At 55.6% G+C, this 13,197-nt stretch overlaps 1 protein-coding gene across 1 annotated transcript in view; it reads right to left on the bottom strand.

Moving 5' to 3' along the window:
* NPHP4 (nephrocystin 4) overlaps nucleotides 1-13,197 on the bottom strand; it is a 102,606-nt gene that overhangs the window by 28,693 nt on the left and 60,716 nt on the right. Inside the window, exons 13-17 of the mRNA XM_072975535.1 lie at nucleotides 7,329-7,390; nucleotides 5,364-5,471; nucleotides 3,805-3,953; nucleotides 3,438-3,629; nucleotides 2,831-3,018 (exon numbers count right to left, since the gene is read on the bottom strand). Coding sequence (XP_072831636.1) covers nucleotides 2,831-3,018; nucleotides 3,438-3,629; nucleotides 3,805-3,953; nucleotides 5,364-5,471; nucleotides 7,329-7,390 — 699 coding nt within the window. The remainder of the gene's footprint in view (nucleotides 1-2,830; nucleotides 3,019-3,437; nucleotides 3,630-3,804; nucleotides 3,954-5,363; nucleotides 5,472-7,328; nucleotides 7,391-13,197) is intronic.

The following is a 13,197-nucleotide window of genomic DNA, read 5'->3' as shown; positions in this document are numbered from 1 at the left end:
AGCACCCTTCCCCAGCCCCACCTCCATGCAGAGGGGCCTACTGTCCCGCCTCTGCCCTGCACGTGCTCCTCTCCAGGGCAAGCAGCGCAGGGCCGGTGGGTCTGCTCACTCCTCCCCCGTCTCTTCTTTTCAGATCTGTCAGCAGGAAGAGAGGATGCTGGGGTGCACAGGTGAGCGGGGGCGGCAGGGTCTGAGGCTGACTGCGGCTGTCCAGCCCGACCTCTGCCTGTGGCTCACCCAGTGGGGGTACACGCCAGCACACCCAGGCCTCGGACTAACTGCATTCCCACCACGGCTTGGATTCTGTCCCCTGGTTCTGACCTTGGACAAGGGAACAGAGCCTTGATGTACCTGCGACCCCTCGCGCCCCACAGCTTGGCTAACTCTATTTCTTTCTTTTCTAAACATGTATGCTCACTTTTTAATTTCCTTCCTTCTACTTTTATCGGGTTTGTCCCATTGTTGTTTTTTTCACCAAACCTCTTTGAGTGGAACAATTAGATCAGCATATTAAAATAGACTTCCTTCTTTTCCAATATAAGCATTTAAAGCTGCAAATTTCCTGGTCACTACCGTTTTACTTGTTAGTTTTGATAGGCAATATTACTTTGTCGTTCACTTCTAAATAGCCATCTCTAAATTGATTTCTTCATTGACCTAGGGAAAAATTAGAAGTATGTTTTAAAATTCAAAAAAATCCGGCAGTTTAGAGCCTTCTGTGGGGAGGCACTGACTGACTTCTGGCCTGGAGGTATTGTGGTCAGAGGATGCTGCAAAATTAGTAGACACAGGTTCTCTTGGTAAATAGCCATATCTGCTTGGGGGCCTAAAATATGTACATATATATGAATAATCAGTTTTTATAAGTTTCAAAGTACGCTTGAAATAATGCATATTCTCTAAAGTGGCTGTACGGGCTTTATAAGATCTTTTTAAATTGTATTTCACAACATCCTTCCTCCTTCTTTCTGCTGGATCTATCAATGTGCTGAGAGAAGGGTGTCAAACTCTCCTGTGCTCAGAGGATGGTCAGTTCCTCCGCGCAAAGCCCAGCGCTTTGTCCCTCGTGACTGGAGGCTGTGTTTCAAGAAGTTCACAGACTCAGAATCGGGTTTTCCCAGCGATTTACTTTCCCGGTTTGACCCAGCAGGCTTCCTGATCCTGGCACCGCACTTGCCTGCTGTCACTTGTGCCCGATGTTCATGATGTTAAACTACTCTCATCTGGTATTTTAATACGTCTTTTTCTCCACCTGTTACTTTCTACTCAGGAGGCAGCACGGGTTCGGATCCCAGCTCCGTCCCTTACCAGCCACGTGACTGGCCCAACACAGGGCAGAGGGCCACCAAAAACATCAATGTATGTGGTATGTTTCACTCCACTGGAGTTTAAAATCCGTCCATTTATAGTGACACCTGGAGAAAAAAGTCACTGGCCCCACCCGTGAAGAATGCTGGGAACTGTCTCATTATTTTGAAAATTAGTAAAGGGAAGAAGCAAGCATTACTTTGCCTTCCCTGTGTGAACTGTGTGTCAAGGTAACCACAGAGCTGAAGAGGGGAAGTTCCCCTGGAAGGAAGCATTCCAGCCAACAGACGAAGATGTGCTCTGGGAGTGAGACGTCACTGCTGTGCAACCTCGAATGAAGCCATCAGTCCAGGAGCCCCGGTCCTGACGGCCCCCGACGGAGCACGAGCAGCCGCAGGCGTCGTGCGGCCACAGAGAGAGGGGACCCACCACCAGCTGCGGAGGAGTCTTGCCCCAAACAGAAAGCATGTGTTTGCTCATGCGTCTGCACCTAGCTCCCGATTTACAGGAAAAAGCAGGGGTCGAGGAACACCGCCAACGTCAGCGCTGGGACACAAAACCTAAGTGCAGGTGGCGGGGAGCTCTAGGGCACCAGCTACGCGGCCACTTCAACACATAAAGCAAAACAAAAACAGCAGAGATGGGATGGTGACGGCAACTACGGCTAGAAAGAGCTGCAGAATCACACCAACGTACGGGCCTTCCTGAGACCCAGCCTGAATAAACTACTTTTACAGGAGGATGTGCATAAGTTATATAGCAATCCTATGCCGTTTCTTTTTTTTTTTTTAATTGAAGTTTAGTCAGTTACAATGTGTCAATTTCTGGTGTACAGCACAGTGTCCCAGTCCTGCATATACATACATATCCTGATTGAATAAACTATTAAAAGGTTTTATGGCAGTATTTTTTTATTATTTATGATGGGAAATGTTAACGTTGGCTAGATATTTGATGATATTAAGTCATTATTTTAGGTGGGGTAATATTAGTGAGTCTATGTTTTCCAAAAAAGACTCCTTAACTTTGGGATTAGCAGATACACAACACTATACATAAAACAGATAAACAACAAGGACCTGCTGTAGAGCACGGAGAACTATCTTCGATTTCTTATAGTAACACATAGTGGAAAAGAATCTGAAAAAATATGTACATGTATGTATATGTGTAACTGAATCACTTTGCTGTGCACCTGAAACTAACATTGTAAATCAAGTACACCTCAATAAAAAATAAAAATTTTTTTAAAAGCTCTCATTTTTTAAATATATACAAGAAAATATAGACAAAATTGTATGCTGTCTGGGATTTGCTTCAGAGAGCCCCGGTTTGGGGAGGGGTCTGGGCAGGGGTGTCGCTGATCATCGTCAGAGCTGAGAGGCAGAAGTGCGGATTCATCGTACTATCCTCTCAGATTCTGTACATGCTTGAAATTATTCATTGCACAATCTTTCTTAAATAAGAAAATTCACAGAGCCTGGCACTGGATTTCATGTTTGCCAGGGGCACAGGCACTCACCAGCATCCAAGGAGCCATCCTTATGAACTGGGACGAGGATGTGCGGCAGGGAGCCAGAGCTGGTCCTCCCGGCCTCCTCCAGCTCCACCAGCTGCAGCCGCGGCGTGGTCTCGGGCGGGAAGCGGTAGAACTGGAAGGTGAAGTACACAGTCTTCGGCCACGGTGCTGCCTGGAGGTCCTGGGGCACCCTGGCTCCAACGACAGCTCCGCGTCAGTCAAGTACCAGGCAGAGAACCCGGGCTATCACACGCACACGCACAGCAGCATCCCTACGGTGACCTCGGGGAGCCCGCCGGACCTGCCCCCAATTCAGGCGTGGATGGAGAAACCTGGTCTCGGAGCTACACCCGTGCCCGGGGGCCGGCCAACACGCTGTCCCTGTTTTCATTAAGCACCACAGCAGATCCGTCAAAGCAGGTCTCGCAGCATTTGGAAATGGCTGCGGGTGGGTCCGGGCCAAACCGAAATGAAGACAGAAGGCACTCCTTAACCTAATGTGACCCGATCACAGAGTTCCGCCAGGTCAGAGCCACACGGAAGTTCTTCCTCCACACACGAAACGCAAAAGCCAGGCAAAGAGTAACAGACAAAATAGTCAAGGATCTACCTGCGAAAGGCAAGAAACTGTAGCACGATTTCATTGCTTTGTAGACAGTCTGACTCTTCCTTCTGAGGGTTGAATTTCACGGGATCCGTAGGATTCACGGCCTCGGCTGGTTGCTGATTGGCATCCAGAATCTTGGGAAAGCCAGCCGACTGCAGCAGGACCATGGATGCTCGCGAGAGCTTCCCCCCAGAGCTGGAACAGGAAGACCTCCTCAGCCAGCCTCCAGGACAGGGCCGGCCGAGAGGCAGCACCAGGATCCGGGATCCAGGATCCGGGATCCGCCTCTCTGGGGAAAGCCTGCTGTTCAGAGAATCCGATGGCCTCAGTGGCACAGCACTTGCCTGGGGCCCCCTGGCCAGCTGCTCACCTCCTGGCCTGGGTCCCCGTGATGGGCGGGGCGTGCACAGGCGCGAACGGCAGCTCCCGCAGCTGGTCAGCAGCGGGCGTCCCCAGGGCCCAGGACGTCTGCCCCAGGTCAGCTTCCAGGTGAGAGATGCTGCCCTCCAAGGGGGACTCCTGCCAGACAAGACGGGGCCCAGGTGAGGCCGCCGAGGGCCCCAGCCTGTAATCCAGGATGCCTGGACAAGCGAACGCACAGGCGGCCCAGCTGCACTGTGATCTCAGGTAACACAAGGGCGTCCCACACACCATCCCGGACACGCTGAAAAGCTGTTGTTTCTCTGAAATTCAGATTTACCTGGGCATCTTGCATTTTATGTGAGTCAAGAAGCAAGCGGGGGAGTTTATCTCAGTGGTAGAGTGTGTGCTTAGCATGCACAAGGTCCTGGGTTCAGTTCCCAGTACCTCTATTTAAATAAACAAACAAACAAACAAACCTAATTACTTCCCTCATCCTCAATTAAAAAAAAAAACAGAAGAGAAGAAATTTTTTTAAAAAGCAATGAGGAAAGAATCATCAATTTTATGAACAGCTCAGTAGCACGGGGGACATCTGATGCCTGAGAAGTCAAATTAATGTCAAAGCCACGGCCACATCTGTGGAACAGAAAAATGAAACCACCTCCAACGGCACAAGACAGCCTGTGGGACGAGCTCCCAGCTCGTGTGCAGGCACTCCCCCGTCCCCACGTCACCCAAACGCTCCAGGAGGTCACCCGCGTTCCGCCTTGCACTTCCCTCCCAAGCAGGAGGCGTCGATTTACATGAAGAGCTTGCCTGGAATCTGGAATGTTCTCTCTCAAGCTCGCTTCCCAAACTTCCCATCTCAGTGCAGAAGGAACACCACATGACCCGAGGCAAGAGCACAGGCCTCGGGCCAGCAACACGAGAGGCAGGCTCTTCACAAACACGTGAGCCCCAGATATATTCTGGAAGAAGGCACTTCACGGCACTGTGAGCGTTTTCTAGTAAGTAATTAAGCAGAGCCGTTTCTCCTCAACAGACCCCCAGGGCAAAACGGGAGACGCAGTTTGCAGGTGAACCAGCAAACCCTGTGTGAACCCCCTGAGGTCAGTGGAAGGAAACAGGCCTATTTCGGCCCTTCGGCTCCCCTGGAATCGGGGTGGTGGGCTTCGCGAACACTCCTGGAGGGGAGCTGGCAGCTCAGATCGGCCTCTGTTTCCATCCCCGGAGAAACTTCCCTTTTCGCTGATGTACAGAGATCTGAAGGCAGTTTAACTTTGTCTTCTCGGGTTGAGCAAAAGCCTAAGTCAAGCCCCGTGGTAGGAAAAGCTCCCAAACCGCAGGCCCCTTGGTCACCAAGATGGAATGGTGGCAAACGTGGGCCGGGGAAGGAGGTGCTGCCCAGCCCTGCCCCAACTCCTGCACCCCAGGGAACCCACGAAGGTCTCGGCCAGCTCGCCGAGGCCCAGCACAGCTTGCCAAGTCAGAGACTTCAGCCCAAGTTAGAAGTCTGGAGCCAAGCCCGGGAAGGAGGCAGCGCGGGAGTGGGGCGCGCACACCTACCTGCCGGGCCAGGGAGCGTGCGGGGCCCTGGGGCTGCCGGGAAGAGGGTTCGGCCGAGCGGCGCTGGGCCAGGGACTGCGGGGAAGCCGCCAGCTGGGATAGTGACAACTGAAGGCAAGAAAGCTAGGGTCAGATGATAAAATGCACCCACAACTTCACAAGCCCCTCCCGCCCACGTTGGCACAAAGCCTTCGGAATGAAGGAGGACACTGGCTGTAGCCACAAAAGGCAGCAAGGTCTGCGATCTGGTTGTGACTGGAATCCAAAACCCTTCCTAATTTCTTCTCTTCTAATTATTGAGACGTGCAACTCTGAGATCTCTCCCAGACTGTAACGTTTGAATAAAAATCATTAACAAGGAAAAGCAGGTGGGGAAGGTGAGATGGCCAGGGAAGCCGGGTCCTCGGCCACCCGTGGGCTGCAAAGCCGGCTGGTCTCTGAACCTCTCTAGGTTTCACGTCCATCCCGGAACTGAGCATCTCCAGGACCCCTTCCGACTTAACTACCTGTGTTTCTACGATGTGAACCTGTCTGTGGAGGCAATGACCATGACAGCAGCCGAGGCGGGCACTGGGATCCCCGCTCTACCACTTGGCGGTCACACGACTGCAGACAAGTCACCTAACCTTTTTTTGCCTCGGTCTCCTCACCTGTGAAATGGGGATGCTGACAACACCTAAGTCCCAGGACTACCGTGAGAAAGGACTTGGCTCAGTACCCAGCACATGGCGAGCCTCCTATAAATGTTACAAATGTCTGGAAAACGAATGCTGCTGTAAAAGGCTGGTGTGCAGAGATGGAGGACCCCCACTCTACTGAAGAGCCATCTCTCAAATCCTGGTCCCTATTTATAATGTACACATTATAAATGGGACATCTGCTGTCAGTGGTGACAGCTGGTCCAGAGAGGGACCCAACACAAGAAGAGGTGTGGAAGAAAGGGTGAGGGGCTCGGGCAGCACTGGGAGGCCCGGCCGGGCAGCATCTCAGGGGCAAAGAAGGTCTCTAGGGTCGTGCTTAGGCCCCTCGGGCCCCACAAGCTGTCGCGAGCCTCTTTTGCCTCCGGGGTGGGAGGCACTGTTTCTGTGGTCCCTCAACACGCGGGGCAACATGGAAACCGCTGAGGGAAGATGCTGGGACAGGCAGCAGGGAGCTCAGGAGCCTGTCGCCAAACGTGTCTTCAGGCAAGGACCACATCCACTTCTGGACTGGTTTCCAGGCCGCCTGGTGCCCATGAAAGCCACTTCCTGGGCACGGCCTTTGGTGCTCAATTACTCAACTTCTCTGGGAAGTCCGTGTCCAGGGCGATGTTGGCAAAGTCATGGGAAGGACAGGTCAACTCTGACCTTCAAACCCACGCGGCCAGAGCCAGCCCAGAGCCACGGGCGGCCCCACAACCAGCTCAGGACTCCAGAGAGGGGGCCACACGCACTGCCGGCACCCGGGGGAGACGTCTGTCCTCCAGCGGGTGGCCGTCAACACGCCGGGCCTCTGTTGGCTGTGCTCGGCCTACGGGCTTGGCTGGTGCCCGGGGAAGCCTCGGCCTCACTGCCTTGAGCGCTGGTGACTGCCAGGCACCCTCCCCAGCAGAGGGAGGGGGTGAAGACCACCCCTCAGCATCTCGGGGGAAAGAGAAATCCAGGCCGTGCAGTCTTGAGTGGTTCTCAGCCATCAGACATAATTGCAGGGAGAACACATCATTTAAGTGTTGAAACAGGCCTTTGACGGCCAACTGGAAGACAATCAACACCCACCAGAAGCCACCGCACGGGCAGGAGGAGCTGAGGACACCTCCCCCTCCGCGGCCGGGCCCGCCCCTCTCGCTCTCCAGGACCCTTCCCAGCCCCACAAAAGAAAACAGGCCATCAGCTGTTTTTAAAGATGCAAGGAGGACTTTCCTGCCCCCGGAACCTTTAAATAATTGATTCTGGAGTTCTGAAACAGGCCCCTAGGGCCTGGACTTACCCCTGGTCCCACAGGTGAGTCCTGGGGGGCAGCGAGCCCCTGGGGCGACGGTGCTGGAGGACCTGGGAGGAAGAACATGGGGAAGGGAGGGGGGCCGTCACCCTGGGTGGGGTGAGGGCACCCAAGCCCAGCTCAGTCGGGGCTGGTGGTAATGGCGCTGTTGCTCAGAGCTGAGCCGCACTCAGTGGTTGGAGGAGACCTGGGGACGATGTGAAGTGGACCGAGTCACCGCCTGGGGCTGGAACCTGGGCTCGCTCTGCACTCTGCCAGGCCTCATTCTCCCCGCTCCTGCTCCTGCATCCGTGAGCTCCATGAGACACAGTTTCCAGACACCGAAGGCCCTCGGGGGCTCACCCTGGGGCTCGTCCTCCTTTCACTCACTCATGCACCCTGGCCTCCCGGGAGCCAGGCTCTGACGTCCACCCGGGCTGGCGCTTCCCAGGCTAGGGCTCCCCTGCTGTTTTGTTAAATAAGAAACTTCTCAGCAGCCACGCAGGTGCATGTGCCAGACGTCGTGGCAGGGCTGCGTTCTCCATCACTCATGGCCCCACTGATGCCCCAAGCACAGCCTGTCTCCTGAGTCCCACTCACTATAGGGCTGCTAGTGTGGGTGTGTCAGTGGCAGGAGGAGTCGAGGCCAGTCGTCCGCAGGGTCCCCTTGCCCTGGCTGATGCCAGGCTGGTTCCTGCAGGCCCCGAGGCCCCCGCCTGCGGAGGGAGCAGACTCCCCAGGCACGGTCCCCATGCGGCAGCCCAGGGAAGGGCCAGGCTGGTGTTGACCTGTGCTGCTCCCGCGCCCCAACCCGGGCCCGCTCCCCCGCAGGAGTCCCCTAAACCGCCCAGACTCAGCCTGGCTGGGGTGCCCGGGGCCCCCCATCTCCTCAAGATCATCCCCGACACACTGAATCTCTCCTGCCTTCACCCACCAGCCTCGCCACGCCCAGCCAACGGTGGGGGCTGCCCGCCTGACTCGGGCCACTCTACCCAGCCCCTTTTGAAGCAGCCAGGTTAACATGGTTCCAAAGAACTCGGGAACGCTGCAACCCAAGGAGCCTTCGGGTCCTGAAACGAACGCACTTCAAAGGGAGTCAGCAGACCGTCGAGCAAGCCTTGCCTCCCAGGAAAGACGTCACCGCACTGGAAGCAAAACGCAGACGAGGGCTCTGCCGGGGCCCGCTGTCCACGAAACCACGAGCTTCTCCCCAGACGCCTTCAGAGCTCAGTGCAGCCGCTCACTGCCCCCGCCCTCCTCCCTGAAACAGCCTGAAAGGTGAAACAGGAGGGCAGACGCGGCGTTCTCCCCTGTTCCACCCAAAACAGAGACTCTGAAAACTCCACGGGCTGATTGTGGTAACGAGGGGAAAACTGCAGGAAACAGCTCCGCTCTCCTCTGCTCAGAGAGGCTGGTGCTTGGAGCCCGGCCCTCGTGCCTCGTCCCCTGGTCGAGGAAGGTCGAAATTCACACTGCGGAGAGTTAAACCATCTAAGTCCCTGGAAACGGCCCACAAGCTCTTTTATTTTCCCCACGTTGTCTCAGCTGGGTGCTGCGCCGTGTTTTTAAAGGTAATTCTTTACATCACGACGTGGGCAATCTTATCTTCCTAGAGAATCAACAGCACAGGAAAGGCTTTGGCAGCAGATTAATGACACCCGCTTGTGACCCCAGGATCCACACAGCCCAGTGAGGCATGGGCTGAGAGAAAGTACATGGAAACCACAAAATAACTCGGTTTCAAGTCTTTTTGCTTTAATGTGCCACATGGTGGCCACTGGTTAAGTTGCTTCTCAAACTGTTCTAACAGGCTCACCCAGGGACACCACATCCTCCAGACGTGTCCAGGTCTCCCAGAAGCCACGGTGCAGGTGTGGGGGTCTGACTGGGAAGCCCGCCTTCTGCCACAGAGCAGGACCAGGCTGAGAGCAATCTGGGGTGGGCAAGACCAAGCCGTGGGGCCACTCACGTGTGTGCAAAGGCCGAGTGTGCAGTGACGTGGGTGGTGTGTGTGGGACACGTGCACAAGGGCCTCCACGGCAGCACCGCTGAAAACAGCCATCAGAACGGCCCACGTGCCCCCGAAAATGGAGCCCTTAAATGAAAGCGGGCAGGTCCGTGTGCGGAGCACAGAAGCCAGCGAAAAGGGGGAGGCTGACAGGTGGGTCCTGACGTGGGATGTTGCCGAGGTAAGTTACAGAGCGAGAAACAAGTCACCAGCCAGCCGCCGAATCGAAGCCCGGCTGCACTAAAGGAAAAGAGAGAGAGAACCGCACGTGGGCGAAGGCGCGCAGGGAAGTCACTGAAACTCACGGAGCAGCCGGAGCAGCGAGGCTGGGCTTCACCCTTTACACACGTAAGCGTGTGTTCCTACGTCACCTGCGGAGTTTAAAAGAACTTAAATGCTGGTTTACTGGTCATTATCTGGTGTGTCTTCATGACAACGCTCCCGGCTGAACCCACGACACGAGGTGGCCCAGCACCGAGAATGGATTCCAGGCAGGAGCTGCTGACTGCACCCCAGGGCCCCCCTCCTCTCACCCACCGGCAGTAACATCAGTGTCTACCTGGCCGTGGCACCACAGGGCTCTGGCTTCAGGTAAATCACATGGGCATTAAAAGATCGCAGGAACTCAGAGACGACAGCTTTGCCAGGCGTTCTGGGCAGTTCAAGGACACCTCAGCCTTGGGAGGAGCAGAGTCAGCGGCCCCCAGGCTCCCTGAGCCCACCGCAATGCGGACAGGGCCACGCTGATTGCTTGAGAAGAAGGCGAGCCCCACATGTCCCGGTGCAGCCAGCTTTGCCACTGTCTGAAGGTTAATTTCCCTGACACCCCATTACCCCCCCCGTCAACCTCCACTCGCTGAAAAGCATCATCACCAGAAGCTCCATTGTCTAGTCCTCTCTTCCGTCATTTCAGCTGCTAGAAGCCCAAATGCCCTACCCTTGACTACAAGGCCAGGCGGGGGCTTGTGGTCTGCCCCAAACCTGGGCTGTCTGTACCCCGCTGGGTCACACAGCTGCACCCTGTGGTGGGGGTGGGGGTTCAGGACCACACAGATCTGAAGACAGCCCACGCTCCGGGGCAAGAGGGGCTACTTTTCAAGTCAACACTTCTAGTCACAGAAAGACACAAAGTAAGTACCCAGACAAATGGCGATCAGGCAGCGGGCTTGAAGACACCCTCCAGGCCGGAGAGAGCAGAGGCCTGGCCAGTGTCTTCCCTGGGAATGCCAATGGGGTCCCCATCGGCACCCTCCTGCTGACCACCAACCAGAATCAGGCCCTGCATAGGAGGCAACATTGAAGCCCTTTACCCCACGTGCAAGCCGCTTTCCAGAGCGCGCTCTTGGCTGAACCCAGGAAAGGAGACTCAGCCAGCAGAGCCTGACGATGGGGGTTCACGGAGGAAAACGCTGGTCAGCTCAGCAGACAGACCTGCCGGTGCTGAGCTGAAGGGAGAGGCGGCTGTTGCTTAGCAACCGGGCAGCTCAGGACAAGGCGGGGGGTGGCAGGCCTTAGACCAGGAGGTGGGAGTCCACGGATGTTACAGGACGGGGCCAACCAGCTGGCCCCACAGGCGCAGGGGAGGATGGGGTCATCGCAGCCAAAGACACCATTGCCGCGATCTCAGTAAAGACCGTGGAAACAGCTTCTTTGTCAGACCTTAAAAATAAAGGCTCACTCCGTGGTTAATGGTGCTCCAGACACTAAGAATTCACAAGGCAAACCCACTTGAAAAGCCCTTATTCCTGATTATCTGGGCTTACAAAGGCATTCTCCCCCAGACTTTGATCACAGGAATGGGGGAGGTGAGCAAAGTCTAGGAAGAGGTCAGGGGACAGCTGGACGAGGGAGTGGGCTTGGGTCTCTGTGCTGAAGGAATCTGAGACCCAGACGTGCCCCATCTCGGTTAATCAGGCCCGAGAGGGGCGAGCAGTGCGTGACGTGCCCGGAGCCCTGGGGATGGGGTCACCTTCAAGGACCAGGCTCAGAAGCATCATCGCCCTCCTGGAAGCCGTCACTCTGAACCTCTCACTAACGCGCTCTGCAGAACGTGCCCTCGGGTTCTGGTGCTTCAACTTCCATCCCCTGCTCGACAGGTTTAGCCCTCCCTACTGCTGCGTGATTTCCAGGAGGACAGATCCAGGGGCCGGGAGTGCCTGTCGGGGAGGACGTGCCCCACGGCATCCACAGCACAAAAGGTCACCACCAAGTATCTGGCTCAGTTCAACTCTGGGAAACACCATAACTACTGCGTATTTTCAATGACCCCTTCTACATGGCTGTTTTCACATTTTTTAAGCAAACACACCACAATTCTGACACCACCAGAATATTCAAAAGCAAAATATGGGTCAGGGAAATTCCAAGTTCCCAAAACTGAAGACTGAGCGCCCTCTAGTGGCCCCACACCCTCCTTTTCATGGAGGTTGATGGATGGACCTTTGCGCCCTTGTAATTTTGCAGAAAAAAAATAAAAAGGCTAATTTATAACAGAAAGCCAAAGCACCTCACTTAAAGTGACAGCCGCATACCGTTAAGATTTCCAAAGGAACCATATAAGTTGGTAAAATATTGAAGTAGGAAAGTTTCCATCGTAAGTTAACCACCAGTGGATATTTAAGTCTCCTATATTAGGTCTTGGGGAGGCAATGTTTTCAAATGCATGGAACCTAGGATGAAGGCGATCACATTAACGTGACATGAATGCAGCGATAAATCCAAATTAAATAAACCAAATGGAATCGGGGTCCATCCATGCAGATCCACTGGCCCCCAAACGGGAGCAGAAGAACAGCCGATGCTGCTACCGCGCAGCTGCACCAGAGCAAACGCCTGACCTGCCACCAGACACCTGCCCCTGGCTGCCAAGGACGTGCGGTAAATCTTCCGACAAAGAGCTAAGGCCGTGTGCCCCCAACAGCTCCGCGCTGACAAGCCACGCCGCGGCTTGGGGAGTCCCGCGCACGGGAGAACGACACCGCTGGCCCGGCCGCCCAGAAGGAGGCGCAGCTCAGCGGGCAACAGGGCCCGTCTCAAGCCCGAAGCGAGCGACCTCTGTAGGGAAGCCCTCCCCAGGGGGGGCCCCTGCCCCCCGAACCCTGCTCTGTGCCCAGCAGTCCATCTGGAAGTGGAGACAGTGGGCCTCCAGAGGACAGGCCAGGTTCTCACTGGCAGGAGCTACCAATCTCTGCTCATTCAAAGATCAAGGAATGCAGGAAGAGCTGGTCAGAGCTGGGATCCCACTACACCGTGGAAGCAGCCGAGGACAGGGAACGACCCAGGACAGGGGTCATCGAGGGACATCTGCCAGTCTCGCCCGCCTGAACCACCCTCTCTTCCGAGAGCAGCACCGATGGTGTCCCTTTGTGGAATCAGCCCCCAGTCCTCAAGCCTATGGTCACAGTGGGCTGGCCCAACCCCAGACCGAGAGAGGGTGTGTGACCCAAGACGGACTGTCCCAGCCTGTCCCCATCACAGGCATCCAGGGCACAGGCAGGTGACTGCGCAGAGCGAGGGGCTCCCCCTCAGGACTTCCACTGGAATGACTGAGTAAAAGAAGCTCTAAGCGCAGGGGTAGCCGATCAGCTCCCGGAGCCGCCATGCAGGGACACCCTCCCTGGAAGGTAGTCAACACCGAGAGCTCGAGGGTGAGCGGACGGGGGGTGGGGGGGAGTGGGAGACAGACAGACAGACAGACAGACACGCCAGGTCCTCACCACATCACCCAAGTGCCAGGATGCAGCCCGGCCTCACCCCAGGGCTTCTCCGTCGCGTGAGCCCATCAGCTACCTCTCTGTTTAAGCTACTTTGAGTTTCTACCCCTCGTACGGAAAAGGCCTGATGGACCCATTTCCATTTCAACCCACAGGG

This window comes from Vicugna pacos, chromosome 13, assembly GCF_048564905.1.
Source record: "Vicugna pacos chromosome 13, VicPac4, whole genome shotgun sequence".
NCBI classification, from domain to species: domain Eukaryota; kingdom Metazoa; phylum Chordata; class Mammalia; order Artiodactyla; family Camelidae; genus Vicugna; species Vicugna pacos.
The sequence above is the reverse complement of the archived record's forward strand: the minus strand, read 5'-3'. Positions and strand labels throughout refer to the sequence as shown.